Below are 24024 nucleotides of genomic sequence, written 5' to 3'. Positions count from 1 at the left end.
GGGTGTTCAGTTTGCAAAATTTTACGATTTTCCGAATTACTCTTCAACCGTAGGGAATTAGAGAAAACTTTCAACATGTGGAAGGAGCAGTTTTGCAGCAGCTTTCCAATGCCATATTATTTGCCTCATTCCGATAAACGGTTTAAAAATGCGATCAAAAATATGATTCACATTTTTTGTATGAAGAAAAAACGGTTTTCAAAACTGCTCTTAAACCGCTTACATTTTGCCAAAAATTTAAGTTGGGTCATGATACTGATGTCCATAGCTATCCAACGGTATATCGCAAGCCCCATTTGGACACCTTTTAGCTAAAGTGCAACCTAGTACTCGGGGAAGGTCAGGCGCGTTACTCGGGAAGTTCATGTTGTGATCAGAATATTATTCTGATCCAGTAATCAGAATACTGTTTATGTATATATATATACAAAAAAAGATGCGATTGCAAAATGACATGATCATTATGAATTTGCCAGGGGCCACGACCGAAGTGGTGACCCTGAAGCAAGCGCTGTGCGAGGCCGAAAACAAAGCGGCCCAGGAGCACACCGAGCCGGAAAAGTAAGAGGCACAGGTGGGCGAGGTGCAGCAAGAGCTCCAAGCTCTCATGACGAAGTACGAGGCGTTGGAGCTTGACTCGAGGACGCGAGAGTCTGAGCTTGCCGCGGCCCTTGAGAGCGCAAAGAATGCCAAGGCTGAAACCCAAAAGGCCCTCCAGGAGATTGAGGCGATGAGGAAGATAGTGGCGGGTAAGGCATTCAATATGCAAAGCAAGCATGTGAAAGTAAATTACTTGTTACTTACCCGAGTCCGGAGCTCTCCATGAGCATTCACAGATTTGCCCCGCAGCGTGTCGGATGCCATAAAGTTTTACCAGGCCGAGGAGGGAAGCTCGACGGAGAAGTTGTTCTGGTCTCAGTATACCGGGACCGAACACCCGATGCCTATGAGCGACCAGCTGAAGCAACTGGTCGAGCTGCACAAGAAGGCCGAACAGGCCATGAAGGGCTTTATAGTCTGGATGTGGCCTGGTGACGCCCTTCCCAACAGCTACTTCGGCCTGGTGAGGCGGCTTGTGGATGCCTGCCCATGGCTGGAAGTCATCAAGCGGTCCGTCTGCATCGAGGGTGCATGCCGGGCTTTTGCCCGTGCGAAGGTGCACTGGGCCAAGATGGACGCCGAGAAGCTGGTGAAGGAGGGGACGCCGCAGGGCAAGGAGCATCACCACCCCGAGATGTATTATGAGGGTGTCCTGAAGGGTGCCCGTCTTGTAGCGGACGAGTGTGCAAAAGATGTAATATTTGAATGAACTTGCTCGTGTGATCCTGTGGTATGAAAACTTGTTCATATGCGCTATGCAACGCTTGTTTGAATTTAAAATAGTACCTTCTGTTCGGCTGTTTATGAAATCTGAGAGATGGCTAGTCGTCGGCTTCTTCCTCCATGCCACGAGTGCTGGGGTGTTCGGGATGAACCTGAGCACTCTTGTTCCCATTTTTGGGTCCTTCGAGGGAGTTGCTCAGCGCAACGAACAAGGCAATCGGACTATAATGCTTTATCACTCTCACTTAGCCATAGAATTCTATAATTTTAAATTTTGGCAAAGCCCCTAGTATTCGGAAGGCCGAATTTGGGGCGCTATACACGCCTTAAGCTGGACAAAGCCGACTCCTCGCTCTAAGCGGCATAAGTCTTTAGGGACTCGAAACCTCTCGAACAGTGACCAGTCTCTCGCCTTATCATGACAGTCAGTTTTAGCTTTCTCTACTAAGGTGCTTAGCCCAGCTGAACCGGGGCACAATCGCAGTAGTTCTCCCAGTGCTACCTTAGACGATATAGCGGAACGTAAGGTACCAAAACATGGGAGCCGGGAAAACCCAACTATTGACCCAAGACATGATTTGGAGTTGATGCATATAATGCTATAAGTTCAGGGTGCCGCACTGTCTAAAGTGTTCAGACTTCTCACACCATATTATGGGGTATGCTTAAGCCCCTAGCATATTGGCCGTACCAGAGTGTACGGGTGCTGGATGTCATGAATGAACATATGTATATATAAAAAAAAGAGAAGAATAAAGAATGCGATAATAGTCTAGTGCTATGCATTGTTTATTCAAAAATGGTGCGTTAAAGCAGAATGATACAAGTGGTGCGGTAAGCAAAAAGTAGGATTATTTGACATGTCCCCTCCAAGGGCAAGCTGAGGAATGGTATTTAGAGCGAGTATTTCACTCGTTGTCAGAGACTACCTGGGAGTTCCATGGTGCGACGTAGCTTTCTGCCTCGTTGATTGCTGCATCATGTGTTCGTCAATCATACTGCCGGACAGGGTTTCCAGAGATTAAGGTCCCGAAAGAGAGAAAAATAACAAAGCGGGAAGTCCCTCGTGCGGTTGAGCCGCGTTTTGGGGCGTGCCACAGTCGTGCCCCCCTCCCCACCTGTGCCCATGGTATTTTCAATGCGTAATTATGTACGCGTGGCACGGATTTCGCCGTTTGGCTGGTACTGGGGTGGGGGCCACATTGCTATGCGAGCTCGGAACGTGCCAGGTGGTCTTGCTGCCGATTACTCCGGGCGTGCTTGAAGGTGTCCGGGTCCTTAAACGCCGAACTAGTGGATTGCCTTAAGAGGCTGCTTTGCGCTTCTGCTGCGAGGGCCGCAGTGTGCTCCTCCGTGCGGAGGGAGCGCTCTGTGTTTCCATTAACTATGATGACCCCCTGAGGTCCTGGCATCTTGAGCTTGAGGTATGCATAATGCGGTACCGCATTGAATCTCGCAAATGCGGTTCGCCCGAGTAGTGCATGATAGCCACTGCGGAACGGGACTATATCGAAGATTAACTCCTCGCTTCGGAAGTTATCCGGGGATCCGAAGACCACTTCCAGTGTCACTGTGCCTGTGCAATGGGCCTCTACACCTAGTATGACGCCTTTGAAGGTCGTTTTTGTGGGTTTGATCCTTGAGGGGTCTATACCCATTTTGTGCTTCGGAAGCAGGTTCAGGCTGCTGCCGCCATCCATAAAGACTCGAGTGAGGTGCAATCCGTAAATGATTGGGTCTAGGACCAGTGCAGCGAATCCGCCATGACGGATACTAGTGGGGTGGTCCCTGCGATCGAAGGTGATCGGGCAAGAGGACCATGGGTTGAACTTTGGGGCGACTGGCTCCAACGCATATACGTCCCTTAGTGCACGCTTCCGCTCCCTCTTGGGGATGTGGGTTGCGTATATCATGTTCACCGTCCGCACTTGTGGGGGGAACCTCTTCTGTCCTCCGGTGTTCGGCTGCCGGGGCTCCTCCTCGTCATTGCTATGCGACCCCTTATCTTTGTTTTTGGCATTTAACTTGCCAGCCTGCTTGAGCACCCAACAATCCCTGTTGGTGTGGTTGGCTGGCTTGTCGGGGGTGCCGTGTATTTGACACAAGCGATCGAGTATACGGTCCAAACTGGACGGGCCCGGAGTGCTTCTTTTAAATGGTTTTTTCTGCTGACCGGGTTTAGAGCCTTTGAATCCGGCATTGACTTCCGTATCCTCTGTATTGTCGCTGTTAATGCGGCGCTTGTGTTTGTTGTGACGTGACCTGCCATTGCCATCCTTAGTATCCGAAGTACCATGGTTCTTTGATATGTTATTGCTGCGAGCCAGCCAGCTATCTTCTCCCGCACAAAAGCGGGTCATGAGTGTCGTGAGGGCTGCCATAGATTTCGGCTTTTCCTGGCCAAGGTGTCGGGCGAGCCACTCGTCGCGGATGTTATGCTTAAAAGCTGCTAGGGCCTCTGCATCCGGACAGTCGACGATTTGATTCTTCTTTGTTAGGAACCGTGTCCAGAATTGCCTGGCCAATTCCTCTGGCTGTTGAATTATGTGGCTCAAGTCATCGGCATCTGGCGGTCACACATAAGTGCCCTGGAAGTTGTCGAGGAATGCGGCTTCCAGATCTTCCCAACAGCCAATGGACTCTGCTGGCAAGCTGTTGAGCCAATGCCGAGCTGGTCCTTTGAGCTTGAGTGGGAGGTATTTGATGGCGTGTAGGTCATCACCGCGGGCCATGTGGATGTTCAGGAGGAAATCCTCGATCCATACCGCAGGATCTGTTGTGCCGTCGTATGATTCGATATTTACGGGTTTGAAACCCTCTGGGATTTGGTGATCCATTACTTCGTCTGTGAAGCATAGGGGGTGTGCGGCGCCTCTATACTGGGCTATATCGTGACGCAACTCAAATGAGTCTTACCAGCTGTGTTCGGCCTGGCCGGATTTACTTTTACTGTATCCGGCGTGACGGTTATCGTCTTGCATAGTCGCGCGCCCTCGTGATCCGTAGATCGATCTTGCATGTTTTCCTTTGTCCTCCAATACGTCTTGCAGGTTTGGCAAGTTTCCCCGTGCCTTGTCATTTTTATTTGAGTGGCGTCGGGGTGCGGGCTGAGTTTTTGGCTGAAATGCCTCTCTGTCGCGGCCACGGGTGGCCAGTCAGCCGCATCATATGCTGGAGATGTAGGTTTGAGTGCTTCCTCCTCCAGTCAGGGTAGCAACCTACGCTTTGGGTAACTCTTGGAGGGGCGTTCGAGTTTATATTCCTCGGCCGCAAGGACTTCGGTCCATCTGTCAGCTAGCAAATCTTGATCAGCTTGAAGCTGTTGTTGCTTTTTCTTAAGGCTATTTGCTGTGGCTATAAGCCGACGTTTGAAGCGCTCTTGTTCGACGGGATCCTCAGGCACGACGAATTCGTCATCGTTGAGGCTTGCCTCATCTTCGGAGGGAGGCATGTAATTATCATCCTCCGCCTCTCCATCTGCCGCTCTCTCGGGAGGGCTGGCTTCTCCATCCTCCTGCCCTAAATCTTGCTGGAGGGGATTGTTGTCGTCTTTGGCACTGTCCGGAGTGGTATTATCTCCTATGCCGGTGTCACCGCTTTTGCTTTGGCGAGACTTAGAGCGGAGCCGCTGATGTGGGCGCTTGGGTTGCTTCTTGGAGGGGTCATCCTCTGCTGTCTCGTCGCCATTGCCTTCTTTGGGTGTGTCCACCATGTTTATATCATATGATGAGGTGGCTGTCCACTGCCCTGTGGGCAGTGGTTCCTCTTCGTCTCCCGCATCATCGTACATACCGTCGATGTCTTCGGAGTCGATGTCGAGCATGTCGGTTAAGTCGTCGACAGTGGCTACTAAGTGGGTGGTGGGTGGGCGGCGAATTTCTTTGTCATCTGCATCCCAATCCTGCTAGACATAGTTCGGCCAGGATTCTCCTCACAAGGAGAGAGACCTTAATGAGTTCAGTATGTTGCCGAAGGGCGAGTGCTGAAAGATATCCACGGAGGTAAACTCCATGATCGGCGCCCAATCGGATTCGATAGGCATGGGCGTAGGCGGTTGGAAGTCCGTCGCCGGGGAGGAATCTGGTAGTTCGGCGTCACGGCTCTCGTGAAGGGTAAGGTCGATACTCGGCTCAATCGCCGATGAGAGTGCGGCCTCCGTGGCGGGGTCTATCCACCCGTCCATGGATGGCGCAGCTGGTTCTGAACTGAGGGTCAGAGCGGTTGCCGATGCGATCTCCTGAACACTGTCTGATGGTAGAGCTAAATCATACTCATCGTGACCGTGTGGCGCACAAGGCAGGGGCTCGAATTCGTCGAAGATCAAGTCTCCGCGGACATCGGCCGTGTAGTTTAAGCTTCCAAACCTGACCTGGTGGCTAGGGGCGTAACTCTCGATCTACTCCAGATGGACAAGTGAGTTGGCCCGCAGTGCGAAGCCGCTGAACACAAAGATCTGTCCGTGGAGAAAAGTCTCACCCTGGACTGCATCGCTATCGATGATCGAAGGAGCCATCAAGCCTAACGGCGACGACACAGAGGAACTCTCAATGAAAGCACCAATGTCGGTGTCAAAATCGGCGGATCTCGGGTAGGGGGTCCCGAACTGTGCGTCTAAGGCGGATGGTAACGGGAGGCAGGGGACACGATGTTTTACCCAGGTTCGGGCCCTCTTGATGTAGGTAAAACCCTACGTCCTGCTTGATTATTCTTGATAATATGAGTAGTACAAGAGTTGATCTACCACGAGATCGGAGAGGCTAAACCCTAGAAGCTAGCCTATGGTATGATTATATGTTGTCCTACGGACTAAAACCCTCCGGTTTATATAGACACCGGAGGGGGCTAGGGTTACACAAGGTCGGTTACAAAGGAGGAGATACACATATCTGTATTGCCTAGCTTGCCTTCCACGCCAAGTAGAGTCACATCCGGACACGGGACGAAGTCTTCAATCTTGTATCTTCATAGTCCAACAGTCCAGCCAAAGGATATAGTCCGGCTGTCCGGAGACCCCCTAATCCAGGACTCCCTCAAAGCCCATCATTGGAATATACAATCCAAGTTCTATAATGATAGATTTCCACTAGTATATGAAAGCGACGACATTGGAGACTCTCTATCATGAAGATCAAGGTGCTACTTTGAAGCACAAGTGTGGCAAAAGGATAGTAGCATTGCCCCTTCTCTCTTTTTCTCTCATTTTTTATTTTTTTATTTGGGCCTTTTCTTTTTTATGGCCTCTTTTCTTTTTTTATTTGGGCTTCTTTGGTCTCTTTTATTTTTTTATTTCCGTACGGAGTCTCATCCCGACTTGTGGGGGAATCGTAATCTCCATCATCCTTTCCTCACTTGGACAATGCTCTAATAATGATGATCATCACACTTTTATTTTCTGACAACTCAAGAATTACAACTCGATACTTAGAACAAAATATGACTCTATATGAATGCCTCCGGCGGTGTACCGGGATGTGCAATGATGCATGAGTGACATGTATGAAAGAATTATGAACGGTGGCTTTGCCACAAATACGATGTCAACTGCATGATCATGCAAAGCAATATGACAATGATTGAGCGTGTCATAATAAATGGAACGGTGGAAGGTTGCATGGCAATATATCTCGGAATGGCTATGGAAATGCCATGATAGGTATATGGTGGGTTTATGGTACCGACGAAAGTTGCGCGGTACTAGAGAGCCTAGCAATGGTGGAAGGGTGAGAGTGTGTATAATCCATGGACTCAACATTAGTCATAAATAACTCACATACTTATTGCAAAAATCTATTAGTTATCGAAACAAAGTACTACGCGCATGCTCGTAGGGGGATATATTGGTAGGAAAAGACCATCGCTCGTCCTAGACCACCACTCATAAGGAAGACAATCAATAAATAAATCATGCTCCGACTTCATCACATAACGGTTCACCATACATGCATGCTACGGGAATCACAAACTTCAACACAAGTATCTCTCAAATTCACAACTACTCAACTAGTATGATTCTAATATCACCATCTTCATATGTCAAAACAATCATCAAGTATCAAACTTCTCATAGTATTCAATACACTTTATATGGAAGTTTTTATTATATCCCTCTTGGATGCCCATCATATTAGGACTAGTTTCATAACCAAAGCAAATTACCATGCTGTTCTAAAAGGATCTCAAAATAATATAAGTGAAGCATGAGAGATCAATTATTTCTATAAAATAAAACCACCACCGTGCTCTAAAAAGATATAAGTGAAGCACTAGAGCAAATGACAAACTACTCCGAAAGATATAAGTGAAGATCAATGAGTAGTCGAACAATTATGCAACTATATGAAGACTCTCTAACATTTAATAATTTCAGGTCTTTGTATTTTATTCAAACAGCAAGCAAAACTAAATAAAATAGCATTCTAAGAATGGCAAACATCATGTGAAGAAGCAAAAACTTAGGATCAACCGAAACTAACCGATAGTTGTTGAAGAAGAAAGGTGGGATGCCAACCGGGGCATCCCCAAGCTTACACGCTTGAGACTTCTTGAAATATTATCTTGGGATGCCTTGGGCATCCCCAAGCTTGAGCTTCTGTATCTCCTTAATTCCTCTCATATCACAGTCTCTCTAAATCTCAAAAGCTTTCATCCACACAAAACTCAACAAGGACTCATGAGATAAGTTAGTATAATCCATTGCCAAAACCTTATCATACTCTACTGTAGCAAATCACTAAAATTATTATTCAACATTGCATACTAAATGCCTCTGCATATTTAATAGTCCTATCCTCAAATAGAATCATTAAAGAAGCAAACATATGCAAACAATGCAAACATAACAGCAATCTGCCTAAACAGGACAGTCTGTAAAGAGTGCAGCAAGATCCATACTTCCCTAACTCCAAAAATTATGAAAGAACATTCCCACTGTAGTAAATTTATCATATCTTAATATTCAAAAGGTTTCAACATTTTATCACATTCTGACTTTTCTAGGGAATTATTGCAACAGCGGTAAACTTTCTGTTTTCAAACAGCAACATGTGGACTTGTAAAATAGGAATAGTAAAGGCTATCAATGCCACTTTTATTGAAATAAAATATGCAAAACATTGTTCTAAATAACAGCAATCAAATCCTAATAAAATAAATTGACGCTCCAAGCAAAACACATATCATGTGGTGAATAAAAATATAGCTCAAAGTAAAGTTACCGATGAACGAAGAGGAATGAGGGGATGCCTTCCAGGGCATCCCCAAAATTAGGCTCTTGGTTATCCTTGAATATTACCTTGGGGTGCCTTGGACATCCCCAAGCTTAGGCTCTTGCCACTCCTTATTCCATGATCCATCGAATCTTTACCCAAAACGTGAAAACTTCACAACACAAAACTTAACAGAAAACTCGTAAGCTCCGTTAGTATAAGAAAATAAATCACCACTTCAAGGTACTGTAATGAACTCATTCTTTATTTATATTTGTGTTAAACCTACTGTATTCCAACTTTTCTATGGTTCATAAACTCTATTACTAGCCATAGATTCATCAAAATAAGCAAACAACACACGAAAAACAGAATCTGTCAAAAACAGAACAGTCTGTAGTAATCTGGATCAAACATATACTTATGGAACTCATAAAATTATCAAATAAATTGATGTACATGAGGAATTTATCTATTAATAATCTGAAAAAAGAATTAAATAAATATCACTCTCCAATAAAAAATGGCAGCAATTTTCGTGAGCGCTAAAGTTTCTGTTTTTTACAGCAAGATCAACAAGACTTTCCCCAAGTCTTTCCAACGGTTCTACTTGGCACAAACACTAATTAAACATATAAAACCACATCTAAACAGAGTCCAGATGAATTTTTTATTACTAAACAGGAACAAAAAGCAAGGAACAAAAATAAAATTGGGTTGCCTCCCAACAAGCGCCATCGTTTAACGCCCCTAGCTAGGCACGATGATTTCAATGATGCTCACATAAAGGATAAGAATTGAAACATAAAGAGAGCATCATGAAGAATATGACTAACACATTTAAGTATAACCCACTTCCTATGCATAGGGATTTTGTGATCAAACAACTTATGGGAACAATAATCAACTAGCATAGCAAGGCAAAACAAACATAACTTTAAAACTTTAAGCACATAGAGAGGAAACTTGATATTATTGCAATTCATACAAGCATATATTCCTCCCTCATAATAATTTTCAGTAGCATCATGAATGAATTCAACAATATAACCAACACCTAAAGCATTCTTTTCATGATCTACAAGCATAGAATTTTTATTACTCTCCACATAAGCAAGATTCTTCTCATTCGGAATAGTGGGAGTATCATAAGAGACTCGAATACTATAAATTGTTTCCACATTAAAAGAGTAATGTTCAGAAAAAGGTTAATCATAATCATGACAAGTTTTATAAATATAATCACTACTTTTTATAGCATAAGTATCATCACAATAATCATCATAGGTAGGAGGCATGCTATCATCATTATAAATTTGCATGTCAAAACTTGGGAGACTAAAAATATTTTCATTAAACATAGCTTCCCCAAGCTTGGGACAAACATTAATTGCAGCAAATATATTACCGAAAACATCATCTTCATCAAACATAGCATCCCCAAGCTTGGGCCTTTTCATATCATAAGCATAATCACTCTCATCATTAAGAGTATGGATAACACCAATAGTATAGCAATTATCATATTATTCCAAGCAAGTGCCAAAAAGATTTTCAAGATCATAAGAAGTATCATTATCTTCCACAATTATATTTTCATGAGGCATAATAGTAATATGAGCATCATTATTTGGGATAGATATCTTTTTACCTCTCTTCCTTTTTCTTTTCTTATTCTTCACCACATCATGTGTGGGTTCAATCCTCTTTTTGGAGCTCCTTATTAATGAGATTGGTTGAATAGGAGGCTCCACCTTGTTACCTGATTCATCATAATAAATAATAGAAGGGTATTGGGAAGTCTCTTCCCTTTCGTTAGTATTCTCTTCATCCTCTATTTGTTTTCTTTTCTTTATGTAATTGGCAATATAAGGATTTTCAATGCAATTTACCACACAATACATATAAATTTCCTCTAGATCAAAGCCAAGCAGTTTATAACGGGCAAATTCTGGAAGATCTCCAGTTATATGTTTCATTTCTTCGCAAACCATAAGCAAGCTAAGTTCATTATAATGTGCAAGGGAAATCAACTCATCACAATTTTTGGACACGATTAGATCATGAAACAATTTGCATCGGATGGTTAAATGACCACGTTCATTGCAAAGCTCACAAGTACGGCCGAGAAAATTTAAATTTTCAGCACAATCATCTAGCCTTTCTTGCAACAATTTAGTTTCTAAATACTTATACCTCTTGCAATATTTATCTTCCCTATTTGGTGTGTACTTACAAATCCAATGCACTCCACAAAAATTGACATGTTTATAGGAGACATTTTCATCATAACTAGTGCAATCATCATTAGTACCGTGGATATTCAAGAAGTTCATACTAACAACATTGCAATCATGCTCATCATTCAAAGATTTAGTGCCAAACATTTTAATGCATTCTTCTTCTAACACTTTGGCACAATTTTCCTTCCCATCATACTCACGAAAGATATTAAAAAGATGAAGCGTATGAGGTAGACTCAATTCCATTTTTTTTAATTTTCTTTTATAAACTAAAGTAGTGCTAAAACAAGAAACTAAAATACTCGATTGCAAGATCTAAAGATATACCTTCAAGCACTCACCTCCCCGGCAATGGCGCCAGAAAAGAGCTTGATGTCTACTACACAACCTTCTTCTTGTAGACGTTGTTGGGCCTCCAAGTGCAGAGGTTTGTAGGACAATAGCAAATTTCCCTCAAGTGGATGACCTAAGGTTTATCAATCTATAGGAGGCGTAGGATGAAGATGGTTTCTCTCAAGCAACCCTGCAACCAAATAACAAAGAGTCTCTTGTGTCCCCAACAGACCCAATACAATGGTAAATTGTATAGGTGCACTAGTTCGGCGAATAGATGGTGATACAAGTGCAATATGGATAGTAGATAATAGTTTTTGTAATCTGAAAATATAAAACCTGCAAGGTAACTAATGATAAAAGTGAGCATAAACGGTATTGCAATGATAGGAAATAAGGCCGAGGGTTCATACTTTCACTAGTGCAAGTCCTCTCAACAATAATAACATAACTGGATCACATAACTATCCCTCAACATGCAACAAAGAGTCACTCCAAAGTCACTAATAGCGGAGAACAAACGAAGAGATTATGGTAGGGTACGAAACCACCTCAAAGTTATTCTTTCCAATCAATCCGTTGGGCTATTCCTATAAGTGTCACAAACAGCCCTAGAGTTCGTACTAGAGTAACCCTTAAGACACAAATCAACCAAAACCCTAATGTCACCTAGATACTCCAATGTCACCTTAAGTATCCGTGGGTATGATTATACGATATGCATCACACAATCTCAGATTCATCTATTCAACCAACACATGGAACCTCAAAGAGTGCCTCAAAGTTTCTACCGGATAATCACGACGAAAACATGTGCCAACCCCTATGCATAGGTTCATGGGCGGAACCCGCAAGTTGATCACCAAAACATACATCAAGTGAATCACATGATATCCCATTGTCACCACAGATACGCACGGCAAGACATACATCAAGTGTTTTCAAATCTTTAAAGACTCAATCCGATAAGATTACTTCAAGGGGAAAACTCAATCCATTACAAGGGAGTAGAGGGGGGGGGCATCATAGGATCCAACTATAATAGCAAAGCTCGTGATACATCAAGATCGTATCACCTCAAGAACAGGAGAGAGAGAGATCAAACACATAGCTACTGGTACATACCCTCAGCCCCGAGGGAGAACTACTCCCTCCTCATCATGGAGAGCACCGGGATGATGAAGATGGCCACCGGAGAAGGATTCCCCCTCCGGCAAGGTGCCGGAACGGGTCTAGATTGGCTTTCGGTGGCTACGGAGGCTTCTGGCGGCGGAACTCCCGATCTATTGTGCTCCCCGATTGTTTTAGGGTATATGGAGATATATAGGCGGAAGAAGTATGTCAGGGGAGCCATGAGGGGCCCACGAGGGTGGAGGGCGTGCCAGGGGGGTGGGCGCGCCCCCCTGCCTCGTGGCTTCCTCGTAGCTTCCCTTACGTGGACTCCAAGTCTCCCGGGTTGCTTTCCTTCCAAAAATAAGTTCCGTGAAGTTTCAGGTCAATTGGACTCCGTTTGATTTTCCTTTTCTGCGATACTCTAAAATAAGGAAAAAAACAGAAACTGGCACTGGGCTCTAGGTTATTAGGTTAGGCCCAAAAATCATATAAAATAGCATATAAATGCATATAAAACATCCAAGGTTGATAATATAATAGCATGGAACAATAAAAAATTATAGATACGTTGGAGACGTATCAAAAACCAACGCAAGTGCTCAAGAGATAGGAGAGACCGGTCAATCAATGTAGGGCGTCCTCCTAAGAGCATAGCCCGCGGACGTCTCCTCATATTGGATGTCGGGCGGCCACACTCATCAAATGCAAACCCTCAAATAAAAGCAAATCCATGCACGCCCATTATACCTGTGAATATCACATGTCGGGGATATACCCTACGGTATGACCCGTCTGGACTTGGCGACTCACCAACGACCCGGCTTATACTTGGCGACTCACTGGAGACCCGCCCGAACCTCGACGGCTCATTAATAACTCGGCAGGCTGGTAAGACGATCGACAAGACCCAACGGCCCAAAAAGTGGCTCGTGAGGAGGTCGGCTTATGTTATGGTGGGCCGGCTTAAGATGAAAGGCATAAGGAACATTCTCCTAGAAAGGAAGCAAGACTAGGACTCTTCTTTTTATAAAGTAATCCTAATCCTACTAGGACTAGTCATGTACCCCGCCCCTTCAACTTATATAAGGAGGGGCGGGCACCCCAAAAGGGACACGTTGTTGTTCAAGTCTACATGATCATATCTACAAAGTCCCTGCTCATCATTGCATAATGACCCGGTCCTTGGGGGCTACACTGGTTGAAGTTTTTATGAGCATAAGGCAATTACAACTCGCAGGTTGCTGCAAGCATGACAACCCGGCACTTGGGGGCTACATATGTGGAATATTCAGTTTATGACTAGTGACTGAGATGAACAAACCCGGATTTCTTCAAGGTTGCAACATTGATATTGAAGCAAGTCTTATGCTGTCACAAGGCACCCTTCTTAAGACTTGGGGGCTACAAGTGATATGCATATAAAAGAGGTACATCTTCAAACTTGATGTTAGCAACAGTTATGACCCAGTGCCATCAATATTTACAAACCGGCAATTTTGCAATGATAAACCGACAAGTTCTACATCTTCAAGCCGGCTGAAACTCAGATGAGTATTTCAAGACCAATATTTTTTAAGCATTGGGAGCTGAATCAAATGAATTATTCTTCACAATATTTCTGTGAGAAACCAATGTCAGCAAATTGATTATAAAGCTGGTCTATTGACCCGGATTTTCCAGAAGAAGGAAATGACAAGGACTTAAGGATGATCAGGTGTCGGCTTACAAGAACTTTTAACCTGGAGCACAACCTATCAAATTTGTTCTTGTGTTTATTTTGCAGGATCAGTTTAACATGGATATCCAAATTAAAAAGGGGGCTAATGTCGGGGATATACCCCGCGGTATGACCCGGCCGGACTTGGCGACTCACCAGCGATCCAGCTTATACTTGGCGACTCACTGGAGACCCGCCCGAACCTCGGCGGCTCATTAATAACCCGGTAGGCAGGTCAGACGATTGACAAGACCCAACGATCCAGAAAGCGGCTCGTGAGGAGGCCGGCTTATGTTATGGTGGGCCGGCTTAAGATGAAAGGCATAAGAAACATTCTCCTACAAAGGAAGCAAGACCAGGACTATACTTTTAATAGAGTAATCCTAATTCTACTAGGACTAGTCATGTAACCCGCCCCTTCAACTTATATAAGAAGGGACGGGGCACCCCAAGAGGAACAAGTTGGACAAGTCTAGATAGACAGACAAGTCAAGAGCTCTCGAAATAGAGCACCCCTGTATCGTGATCATCTTCATCAATATCAATGAAGCAGGATGTAGGCTTTTACCTCCACCGTGAGGGGCCGAACCTGGGTAAAAAACCTCGCATCTCTCATCCCACTCATCCCCTCTCAAGCTATCACATAGATGCATTGGCCTCATGATTAAGTCCTTTTCACGAGGATATCTGTCGTGACAAATCCACGACATCACACGTAAAAAAACATTTGTTGGTAGCCAAAAATACAAAGTTCGAACATAAAATTTATTGAAATGCATAATCAAACATTAGCTATTTGGTTATCATTGTAGGTCCACATATGCTCCACACGATCACTGAGTAGCTGTGCATGCACCTGACGATCTCGAAGAACTCCTTCTGAATTAATTCATCAAGCTCTGTCGGTTAATACTCCCCATCCGACGAACCATCTGAATCCATCATTTTGCCTACAAAACAATCACAAAAAAAGGGTCTGCCATTTTGTCAGTTGGACTCAACAAAGAAGAAAAGGAAACTATGAAACAACTATGTCTTCGCACTCCATAGTCTTGAAGTGAATGTCTTCATAAGTCATAATCTTCATCGTGAATGTCTTCATGAACCACCATTGTCTTCAATGTCTTCACACATTTTTAGGGGTCATCTCTTGTAGCTAAACCGAATCAATGAGGGAGTACTACCTGTGTTATCCTGCAATTCTCACAAACACATTAGTCCCTCAACCAAGTTTGTCGTCAATACTTCAAAACCAACTAGGGGTACGGTGGCACTAAATGCACTTACAGATTGGTGCAATTTGAGGTGGGTTTGGCATGTCTGGTCCGATGTTACAGACACGTATAGGACTCTCCATAACCGCCACATATTTACACTAGATATGAGGGATGCCCGTCAACCCGGACGTTGGAAGCCGGTATGAGGCATCCGTGTGAGTTGGTTTTTTGGATTGGTCAATGATGACCGGGCCGTCTTCCCGGGCATACAAGAGGGGTTTGGTGCGCCCGGCTAGATGCTCTAATGGCAATGAAAAGAATCATCTCAGGAGTTGATATTTGGACGATGTTTGGTGGAGTCGGCCAATAGGCCATGCCTCCACTCTTTTGTTTTCGAAAAGGCCGGCCATAGCTCTACTGCACTTCCATCCCATCAAATGATCTCCCCAATCATACTGATGGACACAACATAATTGTGTGTCTTGAACGGACGTGTAATATCTGCTTCTGATCTCAAATGCACCCTGTTGAAAAGTAAAATCCAAAATAATAGTAAAAAATTCAGAAAATAATTCTGATTTTTTGGTAAACTTTGACAAAATGTTTTGTATGCTTGCAAAATATCAACATGAAATGATATATGTGGAAGTCATGGCAAAGAAAAAGAAATTGATGCTCCAAAAATGCTTGTTTTCAAAACATTTTAGAGTACTAATTTTTTCCCATGACTTTCACAAATGTCATTTTGTGCTTAAAATTTGTTAATCGTGCAAAACATTTGTCAAAGTCTATCATAAAAAATTTCAGATTTTTTTGGATTTGTCTACTATTTTTTTTACTGTTTGCCAGAATGCATTTGAGCTCGGGTTAGAATTAGACTTTCGCTGATGAATTTGTTTACTATATATTTTTAAAATTTTACTGTTCACCAGAATGCATCCATTTTTTTGGCGGGGAGAGTGTATTTGAGCTTATGCCAACGGAAGGATTAATATCAGAGTTCGGATTTGGACGATCCTCGGTGGAGTCGGACAAAAGGCCATACCTCCACTGCATTTCCATCACATCAGATGATCTCCCAAATCACACTGATGCCTGTAGCTTCAGCTGGTCAACCTCTTCCCGGATTAAACTACTCACCAAGCTCAAAGTTGACATGTGAACGATGTACGCCGCCTCGAGATCAAAGTTCAGGTACCCTTTTTCTACACTTGCTCCATTTTTAGAGGACGTTGACTCTCTTTCCAATAGAAAGATTAGTTTGGAACACAACGCAAAGCACGCGCACACTTTTTCTTTCTACTGCGCATAATTTGCAAGCAACAGGGGTCTGACATCCTTCCAAGGCTAACTGTTCATGCCACTTTTGAAAATGATCAGAGTCTACGTCCCGTACTGTTCAAGTGCACTGAACAATTTTTCTGCCTGAGGTTCGATGTATGGAACTCGAAATGGATTAGCTGAAAGCTCTCTCCACGCAGGGTATTAATAGTTGCTGGATGTCATTTCAAGTAAAAGTAGCCCGCTTCTTCTAACTCAACTTTATCTTCTTTTAGCATACAAATCGAGTTCGTGTCCGTCACTCTCTTTTCTTTGATAAAGGATATTTCATTGAATTTATTTAGAGAAAAGTATACTTTTCGTCTCTCAATTTTTGGCGGAGTCCAGATTTAGTCCCTCAACTTCACAACCGGACAACTTGCACCCTTCTTCTCAAACCGAACAAGATTCATCCTTGATCACGGTTTTGACCGGTTTTGATGCTGCCCCACCCCAGTTTTGACCGTTCCGACTCAAATTTGCCTACCTTTTCCAAGTTCACGTATTGTTTTCAAATTCGGTTACTTTTTCAAATACGTGAACCTTTTTAAAATTTGTGTACTTTTTTAAAACCGGCGTACTTTTTTTCCAAGTTCATGTATTTTTTCAAAAATGCATATGTTTTTTAAAGTTCATTTAGTTTTTTAAAGTTTTAGTTTTTTAAAATTGATGCACCTTTCATATTCGAGTACATTTTTCTGAAAGAGTTCATGAATTTGAAAATTGTATGTGAACTTGAAAAAAAGTACGCGGATATGGAGTTCTTTTGCGCAAAAATATGTGGATGTCAAAAATTATTTCAACTTGAAACAAGTACGTGAATTTCATACAAAGTTCATGGATTATAAAAGCAACATGGATTTGAAAAAAAAGCGGACTTTGAAAAGCATGTGAATTTGAAATAAGTATGCACATTTCAGAAACAATTCACGGCTTTGAAAAATACTTGGATTTGATAAATTTACACAAACTTGGGAAAAATACGGGGATTTGGAAAAGTGCGTAAATGTTAAAAAATCACGGATTTGAAAAAAGTACGCGAATTTCAGAATAGTTCGCTGATTTGAAAAAAAATATGTTTATTTTTAAAAAAATACACGACCTTGAAAAAACTACGCGGAGTTGAAAAGTGTATGTGAATTTCAAAAAGTTCACGGATATAAAAAATTTAGAGGAATATGAGTGAGCACCAGTCAAAACCGGGGTGAGTCAACACCAAAAACCGGTCAAAACAGGGTCAAGGGACGAACCTTGTCCGATTTCGATAGTTGGGGGTGCAAGTTGTCCAGTTTTGAAGTTAAGGAAGCAAATCTAGACTTCACGAAAAGTTGAGGGACGAAAAGTATACTTTTCTCATTTATTTATCATGGTGATACAACCGCATCTAAAGAATGTCCGGCCTCTGAATAGCATGATACACACTGCCAACAAATCCTTCACTCTCATATCTCCTGAAGACCGTCTTGATCTTGCGAATCATACCGGGCCCACTGTAGGCCGCTCGTCAACTGCACCAGTTCAGATTGACTTTTCATTTTGTTCCGTATGTAGTCCATGTTGAAATCTCTAAGAAGACTTATATTTAGAAACGAAACGAGTAGTATTTAATATTAATTTTGAAGGAAGAGGCGAGCTTTACCTTTTCTTTTTGGAGGAAATGTAATTAGTGGTAATCTGTGCATGCAATCATTGGTTGACTACGGAGTTAAGTTTGGTTGAAGTGCTACTACAGTGAAGGCTGACTTGTGCGGCTGTGTGACTTGGGGTGCACTTTTGGGCGTCGAGCTCATGTGCAGCAGCCGTCGGAAGAACGCTGCCGCCGCTCCTTTGCGCGTCGTCAGTGAGCCAGATCTGACGCGTCCTACTTTTGTTGCGCAGCCACAGCCTGTGGTGAAATAATTTCGTGGGTCTCAAGTGTACCATCAAAGCCTGTTCTGCTTTCTTGTTGAGTCGGAGGAAGATGGACGGCCAAGACATAGCCATGCAGCAAGCTTTACTTGGCCCGGTGTTGAAGTGAAGTGAAGTGAAATGGAATCCATCAATCTATCCATGGGCGGCAGCACGCACGATGGCATTCATCACGTAGGAGTGATCGGCGACGTGCTGTGTTCACGCTGGCCAAGCAAGCAAAGCAACCCATCCGGCTCACCCGACGATCTGCGGACCGGCGTCTCCAGCCTTTCGGTTTCGGCGGCACCGCGCGTCCACCACTTGGCGGGATCGATCGACATGGGCCAGCGGCGGCGGCAACCCCCCACTCCGTCCGTCCCTGCCCACGCGCGACGCCACTTGTTCGCGGCTCGACGTGGCCGATGCGAGTTGAGCTGAGCGGTGCAGCACCCGCCGGCGTCGAGGACGTCGCGTGTGCGGCGGCCAGTGAAGTGAACGTGCCTGCATCTGCATATGCACGGGCATGTGGGTCGAATATTCCCTGCCATTCCTACTCCACTCCTATATGTGGAGGTGGACGCGGGCGAGATATTTTTACTCGGAATTTTCTCTCCGGTCCAGGAGACACCAACGTCTGACCCTGAGGCCTCTCGCCGTGAGCTTTCCCGGTGAAAGGCAATGCTGTTGCTGCTGCGTTCAGTGTTACCTAGTACTTCCGTCAGAGTATTGGTTTTAGATGAGTGTTGGGGGTAGACACACACGAAACAGTCCGGTGGTGGACTTGGCCAAGGCCAACCACAGTGCCAAAGTACCAACCGTGGCGACCCAATTGGCCAACTCCGTTCAGGTGCAGCCGCTGACTTCGACGGCCGATCCGTTTACTCTAAGACGCGGCCAACCCAGCACACTGCTCCGTTTCTGACAGTCCCCAGTCTCGCAACGACCGACCAAGACTTTGTCGACTACCGTTGCACTAGCGAGTAGCGAGTTAGTCTCCCCCCCAGGTTACTAGTGAGTGCCTTCGACGAATCCTAGGCTGAGCTCAAAATGCGAGAGATTTGACACGAGTTTTGCCTTTTCCGGCTCCGGCACGAGATAATTTTTTTTGCATGATAATACGTGTTTCATTAATACAATAAAAATTCTGTTACAAGCTATGTAAACATCAATATTACAGAACTGAAAAGATAGAATAATCCTATGCAAAAAACCAGCGCCTGTCCCTCTCCATTAGAAAAATGAGACAGATCACCTCTTCACACGAGCTCGACGCGGCACCATCACTGATCAGCAGCTTTACGGACCTCCAAAGTAGTTTGTTTGAAGCAAAACCATTGCCGTTGAAAGAATCAGACCGGGGCAATATGTCCCCGAACATGTCATCGAACTCCAGAACTGACACACCCACGCGACTATGACGCCGGAGGAGGAAACTCAGCCTTCAACCATAAACTCAGCACAATATGCACCATCTTCCAGCTGTCACTTGCATAGACAACCGTCTGCGTGTACTCCTGGACGACAAAACCTCCCTGCTCCAGCATGACGTCGGAGATAACGCCGTAGCAATGGGGACAGAGCGGGAGGAGAGATGCACTTGATGGAGTCACCGCCGCTGCCTCGCCGACACCAACCATGAAACCTAACGTCACCGATCTGAAGGACCGGCAAACACATGATGCCATTAACTTTGAGACGCCGCCATGATAAGCACCGCCAGTGTGGGAGTAGAGTTGAGAAAGATTTATTCGTCTGGACGCTGTTTCTACCACCACAACGACGCACCACGACTTACAAATCCAAACCCTAACTACAGAGCAGAGAAACGGGATCTCCCCTCCCTCCTGCTGCCAAAGCAGCAGCCGAAGGGAGAGAGGGCCAACGTCCTGACCAGTGGAGATCGGTGGAAGAAGATCCGCCTCTCTAGTCGCCTGGTTGTGGCGGTGGCTAGGGCAGAACCAGCCCGAGATTGGTTTTTGGCACGAGATAATTTGACGCGTGTGGTAAGAATAGGAGGATCGCTCAGCTTGGTCAGATCAAGCTCCCCGCCCGCGCGTTCCCACTCACCGCCCAACCCCATCCGCCGCCGCGGGCGCGTGCCGAGACCCGAAGCAGCTTGCTTTCCACGCCTTTTCGCCTCTAGATTTCTTAGTCCCTGCACACGCCAAATACCTTTCATGTTCTAAACTTGCAATCTCTCCAACTTTTCCTCTCCACAAGTACTCCTTCCCCGTCCTATATATACACACACCCGCCAAAGAAAAAGGGAACCCATCAACAATTCAGCAGGCCACAAGCAAGCTCGACAACACAGAGTGCCAACAGAAACCACCACATCCCGATCCCAATTCGCAACGCAGAGCAAAGAAGATGGCCGTGTCCGTGGGCAAGCAATGGACGCGGGTGCGCACGCTCGGCCGCGGCGCCTCGGGGGCCGAGGTCTTCCTGGCCGCCGACGACGCCTCCGGGGAGCTCTTCGCGGTCAAGTCGGCGAGCTCGGCTTGCGCGGCGGCGCTGAGGAGGGAGCAGTGCATCATGTCCGGCCTGCGCTCCCCGCGCGTCGTCTCTTGCATCGGCGGCCGCGGCGCCCGTGACGGCTCCTACCAGCTCTTCCTCGAGTTTGCCCCCGGCGGCTCGCTGGCCGACCGAGTGGCGATCGTCGGGGGCCTCGACGAGCGTGCCCTGCGCGGCTACGCGGCCGATGTGGCGGCCGGGCTCGCGTACCTCCACGGCGCCGGGATGGTGCACGGGGACGTCAAGGCGCGCAACGTCGTCATCGGCGCCGATGGCCGAGCCCAGCTCGCAGATTTTGGGTGCGCGAGGAAGGCGGGAGCCGGTGGCGGGCCGATCATCGGCGGCACGCCGGCGTTCATGGCGCCCGAGGTGGCGCGCGGCGAGGAGCAGGGCCCCGCGGCCGACGTCTGGGCGCTCGGCTGCATGGTTGTCGAGATGGCCACTGGACGCGGGCCGTGGAGCGGCATGGACGGCAACGCGCTCGCGGCGCTGCACCGGATCGGCTACACGGAGGCCGTGCCCGAGGTTCCCGAATGGCTATCCGCCGACGCGAAGGACTTCTTGGCCAGATGCCTTGTCAGGCAGGCCAGCGGCCGGTGCACGGCCGAGCTGCTGCTGGAGCACCAGTTCCTGGCCTCGGCTGCCGTCGACGCGAAGCCGCGAACCATGGAGGGCAAATGGGTGTCGCCGAAGAGCACGCTGGACGCAGCATTCTGGGAATCGGATTCAGACACGGATGAGGCGGAGCACGACAGCTCGGCCGAGATGAGGATGAGGGCATTGGCCTGCCCTGCCTCGGCGCTCCCGGACTGGGACTCCGAGGAGGGATGGATCGATGTGCTCGCCGCGCCAACTGAAGCACCCGACGCAGTGCCCCTGGTGATCGAGGAGATGACCGACCTGGACAACGGCGCGATCACAAACGAAGAACCCAGCGGCGCAGAGTCCGGCGTTCTCCCCATTACTTTGGACGTGGAGTACAACGGCGATGGCAATATAGCCTACGACGATTCAGTTAGGCATCGTCAGTCTTTTGAGTGTTTAGCTTGCCACGAATTATCATGTACCGAATTGTTGCTTTGCAACACAAAGAGTAATGCAAATGATCTCGCTCTTGCACAAGCACTCCGTTTTCGTACTGCTGCTCTATGTTTCACCTGTACGATTAGGCGGAAGAAATTTACATGCTACTTCGCCTGTACGACTAGGCAATACTAGGTCGCGTGGCCATGACTCCGACGGAGGAAATCCAGCGTGAATTCACAAGCTTGCCGGCAACGCTGCACACGGCGGCTTCCACCGCGAAAGGGTTCGAGTTGACGCGGAAAGAGCAGCGTCACAGCAGCTCACGCACTAGAAACGATCCTTGGGAAAGTAGTACTAGTACTACACTAGCGCGCGGCCAGTCAAAAACTATTTTGTTGGGCTACGTGGGTCCAGCAGAGTCGACGAGCCGACCAGTGAAAGCGAAACCTTTTCAACGAGTGAGCGTCGCATCCTGAGATTGGTTCGCCAGGTGGAGATTCATCCAGCCACGACCGCCCGCGTCCCCTCGCCGCTGCCCGACGCACTCGCCGGCTCGTCGTGCACTTCTGGGTCGCGTGTCGGCTGCGTGCTGGCGCGCGTGACACGTACTATGTACTATGCACCATGCTCTCCGTGCTTCGAATCAAGTTCCTTTTTTTATTGCTTAACTGAAATTCGGTTAAAATTAGCCATGAGGCTGCTAACAACATTTAGAAACCATCCAGGTGGTACAAATTCAGGGCAGTGCAGATATCATGCATAACTGTAATAATTACCTTGCATCTATCAGTTCCAAATAACATTTTGTCTTGTAAAAGAGCGGTCCACAACAGTTTCTCACATGTTGAAGTCTCCAATGTGATTGCTTCCTCTAGAGCATATGACGCTCGCTCCGAGTCACAGCAGCACCAAGGATGATTTTACAATATAATTCACCAAAGCTGTAGTAGTATAGCCTCTCGTGTCAAGTGACACCAATGATTTTTAAAAATCCATCACTATATTTAGTTGAATCACTATATTTTTTTAAATGACACCATTGCCATAAAGCTGATCCCATCGGATCTCTTTTCCTGCTTCACCCATGAACAGGGATGCCCTGGATTACCGATTAGAACAGTACTTCACGCCCTGTGCATGCCAAAGTTCTTTTCAAACCAACCTTGCATTTTTCTACCTATGCTCTCCTTTCTCCAATATAATCAAATGTGCCACTAGTAATTCGGCCCACCGCCGTCAGCAAACAAAGCTACCACTCAGTAAAAGCTTCCACAGAAATATCCACCTCTTGTTTCATAGCATTAAAATTTCAGCTAAATGGCATAATACTAGGTTGAAGTGAGTCTTCGATTTCTTTTAGTGGGAGGATGACTTGGGATGAAAATTTGACTAAGTATCGTTTCTATCATCATGACGAAGAGGAGATTGTCAAGATTCGTATTCACACTTCTGGGGATTGGGATTTCACCTGGCAAAAATACGATCGTTGCAACATATTGATGTTATTGTGAGACTTCGGGCATTGCCAAAGAAAGTGTGTCAACTCCAAAGATCATGTCATGCAACTACTTCAACAATCGTGGTGGGTTTCTTAACATGACTCTGATATTGCCCTTGTAAAGCTTTTGGGAACTTCTCTCATCTCCAATACATGCAGTCAAGAGATCCGAGCAAACCTGGCCACCATCTTGCTTCAGTCATTGCCATGATCATCTCGGTGTTTGCGACAATTGGTTCTTTCAGGCTCGGAGTTCCAAACATTGACACCACGTTAGTTTGTTTTTTGTGGGTTGCGTACCTTGGGTACAAGTGTAATGGCAGTGTCACTTAAACCCAACGGCAACTCAACCTCATTGAGGAACTCCAAGATCGCTGTCACCATATCCTCTCCTATGATCGACGTAACAATGTCGTTTGAAAAATCCGGTGGTGAAACGATCAACACCCGGAACCTCCGACGGAGTCATCTGGAATAGAGATATTTTAACTTCCTCTGTCGTGAACTCGCTTTCAAGACTATCATTCATTGCTTCTGCCACTCAAGGGGTTACAAACTGCAATAGTTCATTCATATCATTGTAGCCTTGAGGGAGATACAAACTATGAAAATAGTTTAGAATCTT

General features: G+C 45.8%; 1 protein-coding gene across 1 annotated transcript; it reads left to right on the top strand.

Annotated features, from left to right (window-relative positions):
• The first annotated feature begins 20617 nt into the window (after positions 1–20617).
• On the top strand, positions 20618–22114 carry LOC125527316 (mitogen-activated protein kinase kinase kinase 17-like). The gene has a single exon (XM_048691853.1). The coding sequence runs from the start codon at positions 20732–20734 to the stop codon at positions 22091–22093; it is 1362 nt and encodes a 453-aa protein (XP_048547810.1). The 5' UTR covers positions 20618–20731; the 3' UTR covers positions 22094–22114.
• The last annotated feature ends 1910 nt before the right edge of the window (positions 22115–24024 follow it).

The sequence above is a fragment of the Triticum urartu genome, chromosome 1 (assembly GCF_003073215.2).
Source record: "Triticum urartu cultivar G1812 chromosome 1, Tu2.1, whole genome shotgun sequence".
NCBI classification, from domain to species: Eukaryota; Viridiplantae; Streptophyta; class Magnoliopsida; order Poales; family Poaceae; genus Triticum; species Triticum urartu.
The sequence above is the reverse complement of the archived record's forward strand: the minus strand, read 5'-3'. Positions and strand labels throughout refer to the sequence as shown.

What these genes read in the sequence shown, in the direction of transcription:
- LOC125527316 (XM_048691853.1), top strand. Translation starts at nt 20,732, where the DNA reads ATGGCCGTGTCCGTGGGCAAGCAATGGACGCGGGTGCGCACGCTCGGC.